Source organism: Phyllopteryx taeniolatus, chromosome 16 (assembly GCF_024500385.1).
Source record: "Phyllopteryx taeniolatus isolate TA_2022b chromosome 16, UOR_Ptae_1.2, whole genome shotgun sequence".
Lineage (NCBI taxonomy): Eukaryota > Metazoa > Chordata > Actinopteri > Syngnathiformes > Syngnathidae > Phyllopteryx > Phyllopteryx taeniolatus.
Genome location: NC_084517.1, coordinates 9090403 through 9103925, shown reverse-complemented (window position 1 = coordinate 9103925; position 13523 = coordinate 9090403). Strand labels below are relative to the sequence as shown.

At 40.4% G+C, this 13523-nt stretch overlaps 2 protein-coding genes across 4 annotated transcripts in view; both read left to right on the top strand.

The window, feature by feature from the left end:
* LOC133466293 (myosin-10) overlaps positions 1-3169 on the top strand; it is a 74936-nt gene extending 71767 nt beyond the window's left edge. For both annotated transcript variants that reach the window (XM_061749849.1, XM_061749848.1), the window contains one exon: positions 2604-3169. In XM_061749849.1, the coding sequence (XP_061605833.1) occupies positions 2604-2757 (154 nt within the window). In that variant the 3' untranslated portion in view covers positions 2758-3169. The remainder of the gene's footprint in view (positions 1-2603) is intronic.
* Positions 3170-3628: 459 nt separating this feature from the next.
* On the top strand, positions 3629-10710 carry LOC133466295 (serotonin N-acetyltransferase-like). 2 transcript variants are annotated; one of them, XM_061749851.1, is made up of 4 exons: positions 3629-4156; positions 4996-5202; positions 6331-6485; positions 9360-10710. In XM_061749851.1, exons 2-4 carry the CDS (start codon positions 5052-5054, stop codon positions 9726-9728), a joined length of 675 nt encoding a protein of 224 aa, XP_061605835.1. In that variant the 5' UTR covers positions 3629-4156; positions 4996-5051; the 3' UTR covers positions 9729-10710. The 2 variants fall into 2 exon arrangements, with proteins under 2 accessions (XP_061605835.1, XP_061605836.1); XM_061749852.1 differs by lacking the exon at positions 3629-4156 and having other exon boundaries at positions 5033-5202; positions 9344-10710.
* Positions 10711-13523: the final 2813 nt, after the last annotated feature.

The following is a 13523-nucleotide window of genomic DNA, read 5'->3' as shown; positions in this document are numbered from 1 at the left end:
ACTGTTTGTATGAAGTTGGGAACTCAAGTTTTTACGTAAGTACTGTAAGAAGGTAGGCAGCTACTGCTAATAGACAGTGTGGGAAGGCTGGTAGGTAGGTAGAATTAATAGTATTGGCTCACCTGCCTTGACTCACAGATGAACTTCGGTGACATCCCATTCTTAAGCCATAGGGTTTAATAAGACGTCCACCCTTTGCACCTTCAGTTTCAACTCTTCTTGGATGGCTCTCCACAAGGTTGGGGGGTGTGTTAATGGGAATTTTTTACCATTCTTCTAGAAGTGCATACTGTATGTGCGTTACACACCATTGTTGAATGAGAAGGCCTGGTGATGAGTCCCAGTCTCTGCTCTAATTCAACCCAAAGGTGTTCCATCCGGTTGTGGTCAGGACTCTGTGCAAGCCACTCAAGTTCCTCTACACCAAACTCTTATCACTGCGTTTACAGTATGCACTGTACCTTGCTTTATGCACTGGTGCACAGTCATATTGGAGCAAGAAGGGACAAATCCCCAAACTGTTCCCACAAAGATAAGAGCATGGAATTGTCTTTGATCTGTTGGTATGTTGAAGCATTCACAGTTCCTTTCCCTGCAACTGAGGGGCCAATATTTTGGACAAATCCAAGTTCCCAACTTTGTGAGCCAAAATAATGGCCCCTTAGTTCCAGTGAAAGGAACGTTGAACGCTTCAGCAGACCAACGGAGAATTTGAAACTCATTTGATAGATGACAGTCCTGGCCTCAACCTGATAGAACAACTTTTGGATGAGTTTGAGTGGCGACTGAGAGCCAGGCCTTCTAATCTAACATCAGTGTGTGACCTCACAAATGCACTTCTGGAATAATGGTAAAAATGTCCCATAAAAACACTCCTAAACCTTGCGGAGAGTCTTCCGAGAAAAGTTAAGCTGCAATAGCTGTAAAAGGTGGACTAACATAATATTAAACTCTAGGGCTTAAGAATGGGTTGGCAATATACAACATACGTAGTTGATATATATATCAATTAGGTAGGCAGGTATTGTACAGTATGTGCTTTTGGTGTTTAATTTTTGTAGGCAGGTACCTTGGTCGGTATGTACTGTAAGGGCTTAGTGTGGGAAGTTACAGTCCCCTCAAAAGGTAGTGAAACGGCAAGGTCAATTCCTTTGTTTTTGTTATATACTGAAGACATTTGGGTTTCAGATCAAACAATGAATATGGGGCAAAAGTTCAGAAGTCCAGCTTTTGTTTCATGGTATTTACATCTAGATGTGTTGAACAACCCAGCATAGAGCACCTTTTGTTTGAAGCCACCCACTTTTCAAGTGAGGAAAAGTATTGGAACAGACATTATTAAATTAAATATTTGGTGGCATAACCCTTACTTGCAATAACTGCATCAAGCCTGCGACCCATTGACTTCACCAGACTGTTGCATTCTTCATTAGAAATGCTTTTCCTTGCCTTTACTGCAGCCCCATTCAGTTCTTGTTTGTTCCTGTGGGTTTCTCCCTTCAGTCTCCTCTTCAGGACGTAAAATGCATGCTCTATTGCGTTAAGGTCCGGTGATTGACTTGGTCAGTCTAAGACCTTCCACTTTTTCCCCCTGATGAAGTCCTTTGTTATGTTGGCAGTGTGTTTTGAGTCATTGTCTTCTTGCATGATGAAGCTTCTCCCGATTAGTTTGGATGCATTTTTCTGTAAATTGCCAGACAAAATGGTTTTGTCCATCCATCCATCCATCCATTTTCCAAGCCGCTTCTCCTCACTAGGGTCGCGGGCGTGCTGGAGCCTATCCCAGCTAACATCGGGCAGGAGGTGGTGTACACCCTGAACTGGTTGCCAGCCAATCACAGGGCACAAATAAACAACCAACCATTCGCACTCACATTCACACCTACAGCAATTTAGAGACTTCAATTAACCTAGCATGCATGTTTTTGGGATGTGGAAGGAAACCGGAGTGCCCGGAGAAAACCCACGCAGGCACGGGGAGAACATGCAAACTCCACACAGGCGGGGCCGGGGATTGAACCCGGGTCCTCAGAACTGTGAGGCAGACACTCTAAGCAGTCCACCACCGTGCCGCAAAATGGTTTTGTAGACTTCAGAATTTATTCTGCTGCTACCATCATGAGTGACATCAATAAAGAGTAGCCATGACATTACCTCCACCATGCTTCACATGCTTGTGTGTTTTGGATCATAAGCAGATCCGTTCTTTTTCCATACTTTGGCCTTTCCATCACTTTGGTAGAGGTTAATCTTGGTCTCATCAGTCTGGAAATCTTTGTTTCAAAACTTTTGTGGCTCATCTCTGTCCTTCTTTGCAAAATCAGAAGCACATACAGTAGGTAAGTACTATACGTATGTTGATAGGTGCAGTACTACTGGTAGGTACTGTACAGGTAGGTTGCTGTTGGAAGTTAAGTCGGTTGGTATGGTTTTGGTAGGTTGGATAGTTGGTCCATTGTTGATATGTACTGTTTTCATCTATTGATACAATATTTACCAACCATTCATGGGTTACTAAGGTACATATCATATTTCTGAGTGTGTGGTGAGAATTAAATATTGTTACTTTAATATCTGAAACTTTGCTCCTGTTGCTGTTGTAGGCGCGGTGGCCCCATCAGTTTTTCCTCCAGTCGCTCAGGCAGACGTCAGTTGCCGGTAGAGGGATCATCCTTGGACCTCCTGTCTGATGACGAGCTGGAAAACAAGGTCACAGACAACAACGCCAATGAGACACCGACCCCCCAGCAGGAATAAATGGCAACAAGCCTTAACTTTTCACCTCCAGTTTCAAATAAGGAACTCTTATCAGCTTCTTGAGTATAAGCACATTTCAATATCCCATGCATCTTAGCATGTTGTATTAAAGACACCAGCGGTTGGAAGCCCAACATTCTCTTTTCCCAACAAACATTGCCTTATTTGTCCTGTTGGGCATCATTGAGTAGAGTCTACAGTCATCTCATCCCCAAGCCCCAGAGCGTACATTTGAGATACATAAGTTATTTTAGATGAGTAGTGTTTTTCCAGCCCTTTACAAGGATGCTTTGCTTGTGTATGAAAGTAGAGATTGAACACTGTCTGTCTCCCATATATTGCAATTATCTTGCGTTCATCTTCTGTGCCTTGTACCACTCTCTTCAAATACATTTATGCCACGTTTACTGTTCACAGGTGCATCATTTTGTGAAGATGTATTTTAATAACATGTAATTAATTATATTTTAGAGAAAACGCTGGTGTAGTTTGGTTTTGGTATATTGTTTGTGAGGTCGTGGGAATATGGCTAGATGGTTGCTAGGAATTTTTTCTTATTGAGAATTTTTATACCTTTTAAGACTTAAAAGACATGTCGACATCAGCCATTTTTATTATCTGCTTTTGTATATCAGTGATTCTCAACCATAGTGTGCCGTATGTGAGCGATCATCAATGAGGAGCTACATTTTGTCAGGCCACAGCCTTGTCTAATAAAAAAATAGTCCTTTGCCGACTTCTTGTGGCATCTACAGGCAATTACAAACCTTTTAGTTGGTCGTCAATTACTCGCGGAGTTTTACTATTCAGGTTGAATAGCATGGGTTAGCGTCATATCAGCTTTGTGTTCAATGAAACAGGCCCATTTTTCACTCAAATTTGGAAGTAAATTTAGATGATTTGATGATAGATCATTTTTTCAGTCAATATATACTTTTTGTGGCATTTTTGTTCAGTGGTATGCCATGAGATTTGCAAAATATGTGCCTTGGCTCAATAAAGGTTGAGAAACACTGTTGTATAATACAAAAAGTCTGAAAATACTAATATGATTGCCTAGTTCTAAGTTTGTAGTACATTTGCTGCAAACACCAGGTGCCATTAAACATGAATCCCCTGGTGAAAATAGCCATCAACATCATCAATTTGAAAGACTCAATCCTGCTTTTTGGCTGCTGTCACTAAACTACACATTTTCCAGTTTGTCAAGGCGTACTGCCACAGAGGAGATAACGTGTTTATTAATGCGTCGAGTTGTGGAAACAACTTCTGTAATCCTCCATCATGTGACTCATAGTAATAATCACTCCATAATAACGAGGGAGGTGCATATGCTAGAGTGGGAGGCAGACAGACAAGGACAACTGCTCCACCTGAAGATCCTAAACAAACCTCACAAGTAAGTGCCCATTATTACCTCCACCGAGAATGTCATATTTTTATTGGTTAATGTTGTTGAATTTTTCTCTTAGATTATGTCGAAGAGAGAGTTAATATTAGTGAAATAAAATACAATGTGGCAATAGCACTCACACTCCGTACTTATGAAGAAGACACGTCTAAAAAAAAAATGGTAACACACGCATCCTGAATTGTCTGATTTATTCATGGTATGTAGTAATTGTATTGATTCATGGTATTTTGTATTATATTCAGTACATTCTTTCATTGTTTTCTAAAGCCTGACCAGGGGCTAAAGTATTACAAGTCAGTATGTGATGCGCCTATTACACTGACGCAATGTAACACAAATCTTACTACAGTACTGCGTTGTAACTGGAGGGGGGCCCACAGGACGCTCCAGGCACATGTTATGGGGCACTGGCCCCCCTGCCTCCTCTAAAACCGCCAGGGAACTCATGTACTTAAGTAAAAGTTAAAAAAAAAAAAAAAAGTGCAGACTGAAATGTACAAACGTAATTAAGTACAAAAGTAAAAATGTACTCTTGTGAAATTCATACTTGTCTTAAATTGGGTTCCAAACCATAAACAGCTGCTTTTAGTGGCTCACGTGGGCCTCCAGTGAGTGGATGTTAATGAATATGTCGGATGATTATATCCCTTGCACAGACAAAACCCAAATGGCATCCATGTGCGTACAAATAAATTATGGGCTTCGACTAAAGGCCGCAAGCAGCTGAGGACTTCGACCTGGCGCCAAATATTGAAACGCAAATGAGACGCTGACTCACAGCCGTCCTTTAAAATGTCAAAAGTCCGTCTGCTCGGTCCACGTAGGGCCCGGCGCAGCAGAAGGGCATTTGGAGGCGGGCCAACAGGTGTTCAAGAGTGTGATGTCCTCAGTGGTCGCTCAGCCCTCCGTTAAGCCCATGCAGTCGTTGTCGGTGTCGCCTGGCATCCAGAGGAGACACACGCTTCCCGCCAGCGAAGTCAGACCTCTCAACACGCAGGATGCCATCAGCGTGTTTGAGATCGAGCGAGAAGGTAACACATCACCATTTTGTCCTTTCAACTCCTTTTCAGTTGATTGACTTGAAAAAAAGTCATTCAACATTTCGGGTGTACGAGGATGCATGTTTGCCTGCATCAGAAGGTGTATGTTCCATATTGTGATTTCTACTAGTCAATCAAATGAAAATTGGTGACTTAACATGAAAGATGTTTTTGTTTTTTTAAATAACATGCTGCTCTTATAAATCTACTATAGGCCACTAGTAAAACTACTTTTAAAAAAAAATACTAATTTTAAACCCATCCATCCATTTTCTGAGCCGCTTCTCCTCACTAGGGTCGCGGGCGTGCTGGAGCCTATCCCAGCTATCATTGGGCAGGAGGCGGGGTACACCCTGAACTGGTTGCCAGCCAATCGCAGTAATTTTAAACCTGACAAATTTATTATTACTCATTCCAATCATGTTTTTACTGTTATCTAAATCAACATAATTTTTGCTGAAATATCGATATATCGGAATGTTTTTACTGATTGGCTTGTGAAGCATGTGGTGTCTATTTTGACTTCAAGTAACCAAATATGGATAGTGTCCCCTTTTCTAATCTAACATCAGTGTGTGACCTCACAAATGCTGGCGCTTAGCTGGTGACCAGTCCAGGGTGTACCCCCGCCACCCACCCAAACGTCACTTGGGGTTGTCTCCAGCTCACCCATGGACCTAGTGAGGAAAAGCACTACACAAAAGACTCATAACAACGTAACTGACAAATTTCAAATAAAAATGTTGTCATTTAGAGCGTTTATTTGCAGAAAATCAAAAATGGCAGGGGGAGGCTGGGGGCGATGTATGTGCCCCAATCATTTTCTGGGGCTATAGTTAAGGTTTAACCCAATAGATTAGTGACTTAACACTTACTATTGAAAAATGCTGTAAGTTCTTTATTACAATGTATTCCTGATTTACAAAAGGTTTATTATTAAACTATTTATAACCCATTTATAGTTTTACCCCTACTGTAAAATGGTAAGAAATGATAACAAAGTAAAAATTGACTATCTACATACATACTACATGCTTAATGAAATAATAATAGATAACGTCTGTGTGAAGTCTTGTAATGTACTCCAGTAAAAATTGTGTGTGTGTGTTGTGACGCCAGCGTTCATCTCGGTGTCAGGCGAGTGTCCGCTGCACCTGGACGAGGTGCGTCACTTCCTCACTCTGTGTCCAGAATTTTCCATGGGTTGGTTCGAGGAAGGCCGGCTGGTGGCCTTCATCATCGGATCGCTGTGGGACCGTGATCGCCTCACCACTGTAAGCCATTTGTGGATGAATAGTCAGGAATGTGGATTGTGACTGAAGGGCTGCAGGTTTAATTCTCCGCTTGGAGTGAATGAGTGAACGTATGAATGCATCCGGAAAGTAGTCACAGCGCTTCACATTTTACATATTTTGTTTTGCTACAGCCTCATTCCAAAATGGAATTAATGCATTTTTTCCCCCTCAAAATTCTACTCACAACACCGTATAATGACAACTTGGAAAAGGTTTGTGTGTACATGTGATTTCTTGAGAGAGATGCTGCAGAGAGGAATGGGTGAAACTGGCCAAAGATTATATGGAGCAAAGGCTGTGAATTTATTTATTTATTTTTGTAATTGCTAATACATTTGCAAACATCAAACACGTTATTTTGCATAGAACTTTGAGGATCAAAATGAATTTATGTTTTTTTTTGTATTATTTGTTATTTTGTATTATAAATTATTAGGGCCAGACTTAATTTTATTTTATTTTTTTTACATTTCTACACATTACAACAGTAGACAAGGATAATTACATTAAAACAAACATTCCAAAAACCAAATCAGCAAAAATTGGCCAAAAATCAGTCAATCAATTTTGGCCGATTTTTCTCTTATATAATTAAACAAATGTTAAAGGACATAGTATTATAAAACAGTCAAAGGTTCTGCCTGTAATTCTTATCTTTATTGTTGTAAGCTTTAGGGGACCAAAAAATGTTTTTTAATACATTAGATATATTTTAAGTTAATAAATCGATTATCAGAATTTTAGTCTGCCAAATATTGGAATCAGCATCAACCTGAAAAAAAATCCATATCGGGCAGGCCCTAATGATTTTATCTTTTCATTGACAACATGGAAGAAATGTCACTATGCTGCAATGTAAAGTAGGCAGTGTACAGCTTGCATAACAGTGTACATTTACCGTCCCTTCAAAATAATCTAACAACTCAGCCATTAATGTCCAAAATAGTGACAACAAAAGTGAGTACACCCCTCAGTGAAAGTGTCCAAATTGGACCCAATTAGCCATTTCCCCTGTCTTCAAAAACCCTACTCGAAGAGCTGAACTTCATTTGGGGTTAATCAGAGGTCAATTCCTAACACAGCCACATTCCCAGTTATAAGCAGGTGTACACTGCTTATAGTGTACTGCTTAAACAGTGCAAGCTGTTTATTTTTACTTTCCTTCTCTACAATATTCTTTAAATGGAGTTCTACAAGTTATTGGTAACATTAATGTTGAAAAAAAAAAAGCTTTGAAATGGTCTCAATTTTTAAATCACAAAAAACATGCATTTGAAAAGGAGTGTGTAGACTTTTTATAGCCACTGAAAATATAATGTACATTGGGTACGGAAAGTATTCAGACCCCCTTACATTTTTCACTCTTTTTTATATTGCAGTCATTTGCTAAAATAATTTAAGTTCATTTTTTCTCCCCACATTTATGTGCACACGGCACCCCATATTGACAGGGGAAAAAACGAATTATTGAAATTTTTGCAGATTTATTAAAAAAAAAACTGAAATAACACAGCCATAAGTGTTTGCTCAGCATTTAGTAGAAGCACCCTTTTGAGCTAATACAGCCATGAGTCTTTTTGGGAATGATGCAAGTTTTTCACACCTGGATTTGGGGATCATCTGCCATTCCTCCTTGCAGATCCTTTCCAGTTCTGTCAGGTTGGATGGTGAACGTTGGTGAGCAGCCATTTTCAGGTCTTTCCAGAGACGCTCAATTGGGTTTAAGTCAGGGCTCTGGCTGGGCCATTCAAAAACAGTCACGCAGTTGTTCTGAAGCCACTACTTGGGTATTTTAGCTCTGAGTTAAGGATCATTTTCTTTTTTGAAGGTGAACCTTCGGCCCAGTCTGAGGTTCTGAGCACTCTGGAGAAGGTTTTCGTCCAGTATATCCCTGTCCTTGGCCACATTCATCTTTTCTTTTATTGCAACCAGTCTCCCTGTCCCTGCAGCTGAAAAACACCCCCACAGCATGATGCTGCCACCACCATGCTTCACTGTTGGGAGTATATTGGACAGGTGATGAGCAGTGCCTGGTTTTCTCCACACACACCAATTAGAATTAAGGCCAAAAAGTTCTATTTTGGTCTCATTAGACCAGAGAATCTTATTTCTCAGCATCTTGGAACCCTTCAGGTTTTGTTTTTTTTTAGCAAACTCCGTGCAGGCTTTCATGTATCTTGCACTGAGGAGAGGCTTCTGCCATAAAGCCCCTAGTGGTGGAGGGCTGCAGTGATGGTTGACTTTCTAGAACCTTCTCCCATCTCCCGACTGCATCTCTGGAGCTCAGCCACAGTGATCTTTGGGTTCTTCTTTAGCTCTCTCACCAAGGCTCTTCTCCCCCAATTGCTCAGTTTGGCCAGACGGCCAGCTCTAGGAAGGGTTCTGATCGTCCCAAACGTCAACCTTAAGTGCAGCAGAAATTTTTTTGTAACCTTGGCCAGATCTGTGCCTTGCCACAATTCTGTCTCTTAACTCTTCAGGCAGTTCCTTTTACCTCATGATTCTCATTTGCTCTGACATGCACTGTGAGCTGTAAGGTCTTATATAGACTTTCCTATTGAAGTACAATCAGTATAATCAAACACAGCTGGACTCCAATGAAGATGTAGAACATTTTTAAGGATGATCAGAAGAAGTGGTCTGAATACTTATGGCTGTGTGATATTTCAGTTTTTCTTTTGAATAAATCAGGAAAAATTCCAACAATTACATTTTGTTCCTGTCAATATGGGGTGCTGTGTGTACATTAATGAGGAAAAAAATAACTTAAATGATTATGGCTGCAATATAACAAATAGTGAAAAATTTAAGGGGGTCTGAAAACTTTCCGTACCCAGTGGCTGTATTCCACAGGAGGCCCTCACCCTCCACAAGCCACGCGGCTCCACCGTGCACATCCACGTGCTGGCAGTCCATCGCACCTTCAGGCAGCAGGGCAAAGGTCCCATCCTGATGTGGCGCTACCTGCAGTACTTGCGCTGCCTGCCCACCGTGCGGCGGGCCGTGCTCATGTGCGAGGACTTCCTGGTCTCCTTCTACCACAAGATGGGCTTCAAGGTGCTGGGCCGCTGCGCCATCACCGTGGGCCCCTTGACCTTCATGGAGATGTGGTACCCCATCAGCGGCCACGCTTACATGAGGCGGAACAGCGAGGCCATCCGCTTCCCCAACGCTCCCCTGACTGTGCCACCTGCCCAGATCGACCAACACATGGACGTATGATTTAATCGTTTGGCACTTAAATGTACACGATATATCCATTTCCACATAATTGTAACCCTTGTAGATGTTATTCACATGCTGTATAAGATGTGATTATTTTAGTTGTTTTTTTAAGGTTTATGAATGTACGAAAATAATCTCCAAACTAGTAAGTGGGGTCATGATGTAGTATACGGGCTAAAACCAATCCATCAAGCAATTATGTATTACAGTTATTTAAGAAACTGCAGCATCACCACAGCTTTCTGTGAAAGGTGATTAGGAAAATAATTTTGGGTTTTTCATGATTTTGGGGTGGTCCGCAGTCCTGTTTCCCTCTAAAATAGATCTGCCCCTGCCCTGAGCAGTTCTCCATATTCAGAACCAAAACATTTCACAATCTGTAATAAAATGAAAAGGAGTGTTTAATTAAGAATCATAATTGATTATGAATGTGATATGTTCACAAATCAGACCTTGACAAAGAGCAGAAATAGGAAAAAAATATTTGCTTCTGAAACAGTATTATTAGTATTATTAAAAGAGATTTTTTCTGTTACTGTTGTAGTTGTAAACAATTTCTTTGCATATCTAAAAAAATCTACATAAAACCAATTATTATTTTTAGTAGTTGTCATAGTCGACAGGGGCGTGGCACTCATGAGGATGCGGGTGTAACAACCCCCACCTACCACTTTTTCAACACCCACACCGAAACAAATGTTATTTTAGGTATATGCCGCCGGCCGCTAAAAATGGACGCAAATGACCCCCAGGCTGTAGTTTGGACACCGAAGCAAACGTTTGTGCTCAACGGCCACTTTTGATTTGATTTGATTCTTTTTTAAATGAGCAGAAGGACCAGGTCATTCATAGTGGGGTTTCAAAAAAAAAAAAGTTAGAAATGTGTGTGTTGTTCTTGTTCTTAATTGCATTATTTCTAATTGATGAAATTATAATAAATTAGCCAATGATTTAATAAAATAAATTAGATGTACAGTGATGCCTTGATTTCCGAGTTTCATTCATTCCTTATTTTCTGTATATGTAAAGTTTTGACTATCATTTTAAAAAATATTTTTGAGTGAGATAAATGAACGCAAAAATGAGTACACTGACTTCATTACGTACACTTGGACAAGTTAATCATCATCAAAAATGACTCACACAGATGGAACAATTTAGATGATTGATTTGATTACAAGGGCTGTATTTGAAATTGTGCCTATTGTAACAAAATTTTGGGCGGCGCGGTAAACTATATTGGTTAGTCACAGACTGAGTCACAGTCAACTAATCGTTGGCTCAAATTTTTGCTCGGACCCTCCTGGATGGAGTTTGCATGTTCTCCGCCTTCCTACCAAATGCTAAAAAAAAAAAAAAAAAAACAATGCATGTTTGGTTAATTATTAGGAATGAATTGTCTGTAAGTGTGAGTGTGAATGGTTATTTGTCTACATTTTCCACGTTATTGGCTGGCAACCAGCTGGGATAAGCTCCATTTTACCCATGACCCTACTGAGTATATAATAGATATTAAAATAGGTTGTAATAAAACACAAGAGTGGACAAAATGTTCAATATAGGTCTTCTATTGGATCTAGTGCAGGTGTACCTAAGATGTAATGGTATGTAGAAACATGATTGTGGGAGTGAAGTAGCACTGATGAAGTGTAAGTGTTTTATTTGTGCGAGCCGTGATAAGCCGTCAGTGGCGTGCGTCAGTAAACAGGCTTTAGCTGCTCAATCGCAGCTCCTTAGCATGCGTCAACACTGGAGGATTTAGACCAGTCACCGATTAGTTACACTTGATTAACCAAACATACAGTATACTGTACTGTATGTTTTTAGTGCTGCTTGTCTGCCTGTTACTGTGTCGAAATTCAAATACGTTTTTATAATTCTAAAATCATTCTGTATACAAGGAATTCATCTGCACTAAATGCAGGTTATCCTGTGTCTGCAAATAATTGTCTTTTTTTTTTTCAAGATAATAAGCTAGTCTTGAGGGTGGCGTGATATTGCTAAAATCTTAAAAAGATGACTAAGTCATGTGCGTCCGCAGAAAGGCAAATAAAGATGGTTCATTGTTTTAACACTGATAAAAGCCTTTCGTCTTGCCACAAACCTGTGAATGGATGACTGTCAATCTGGGAAATCCTCCATTTGCTTCCTTGTTCAGATCTCCAATGCAAGAGAGAGAGCTTTTTGCAATATACTTTTCCTCCATCATAACTTCCTTTATCATGATGATCTGTCTCTGCTGATTAACTTGGAGAAATCACATGGATCTTTGGCTTTAAGCATATGCACTTCCAACAAAGAGGGCAACCATGCTCAAAAACTACATATGCTCAGATCGGCACCACCCAGTGCAATAAATAAGGGCTCTGAAAAAATACATGATAAAAGGAGCAAAGGGGTGCATCAAAGGCAGGCTAAAAAGTGTGTGCGTGGGTGTGGGGGGGGGGGACAATGCCCCCCTGGTTCCGCCACCTCTGAATATAGGGGATGTAATGAGTAACTTTTGATCCTTTGGGTATCCTGACAAAAGAATGTCACAGACATGTTACTAAGACACTTGGGAACTGTCTTCTTTAAAAGTCCCATATTTTACCAAACCAACATTTTCTTGTATTTGGGATGTAATATTGTCTTTATGGCGCCTCAGTAAACATGTGAAATATGAATTAAAATCATCCATGCATTCCTGAGTCCACATATTCCTGAGTTCCAGACGTTTTTCTCCCAAGAGAGCTTATCTACATCACTAGCGAAGATCTCCGCCTCCCTCTCCGCTCCGAGCCAGCGCTGCCAACATAACAAACATTTGCTCTCACAAGTAGTGAGGGTTGGGCCTTCTACATGGAGGCAACCAATCAGAGGAAAGGGGGTGGTCTTAGCCAAATACGGACTAAGCACACACAAATCTGGGTCAAACAGAAGTAACTGTCAGAGGAGCCTTTTCTGGACACGATGACAAAACCAAAGTTTTTATACTAAATCCATTTTAGAGAGTCAATCTACGGAGGTCTAAATAGCCCAAATATGGGACCTTTAACAATTATTTCTTATTGCAGTTGCAATTATTGTGCCACACTTACGGCATTAAACAAAAGTATAAAATATTAGACTCTTTCTTGGCATAATGTAATGGGAACGAATAGCATAGTTTGAGTGTCAAAACCTATGATTAGCCTCCTTTGGAAGGTAAAATTGGCTTTAGTAGAAAGAAGGCTTGTTATTAATCATTGAGGGAATAAGAGACTGACGTCCCATCCGTTAACAATCAAGGCTTGTTGACTTGCCTTACAAAAAAGAGTACCGTGGAAGTGTGTTACAATAAGGTTAATACTGTGTTATTGTTTTGGCATCATGGTCGATGATGACACAACATTTGTGGAGCAGACACAGGGAGATAAGGGGACGGGGGGCGGGGGGGCACCTCTGCCTCCAGACAGGCAGGCTCATGTGGAATAATCCCAAATAATCTGCCAGTCAGATGTCCCGGAACTCCTGCAACACCATTTACTGTAACCGGGGCCAAATTCTTTAACATGATGTAATTGTTTAAAAGTTTCACTGTGATATTACATATAATGAGAATTTGTGGATTAAATGTGTAGGGGGTCATCAGGGACATAATTCGGACTACCGCTCAGACACACACCAATGACTTTTTATTTTTTTTTGCTCACATCCTCTACTGAAATGTTCTCACATACACACAACTGAAACTTCCACACACACTACTGAAACACGCACTACTGATTTTATTATTATTATTATTATTATTGTGGTTATTTTTCTCATGAA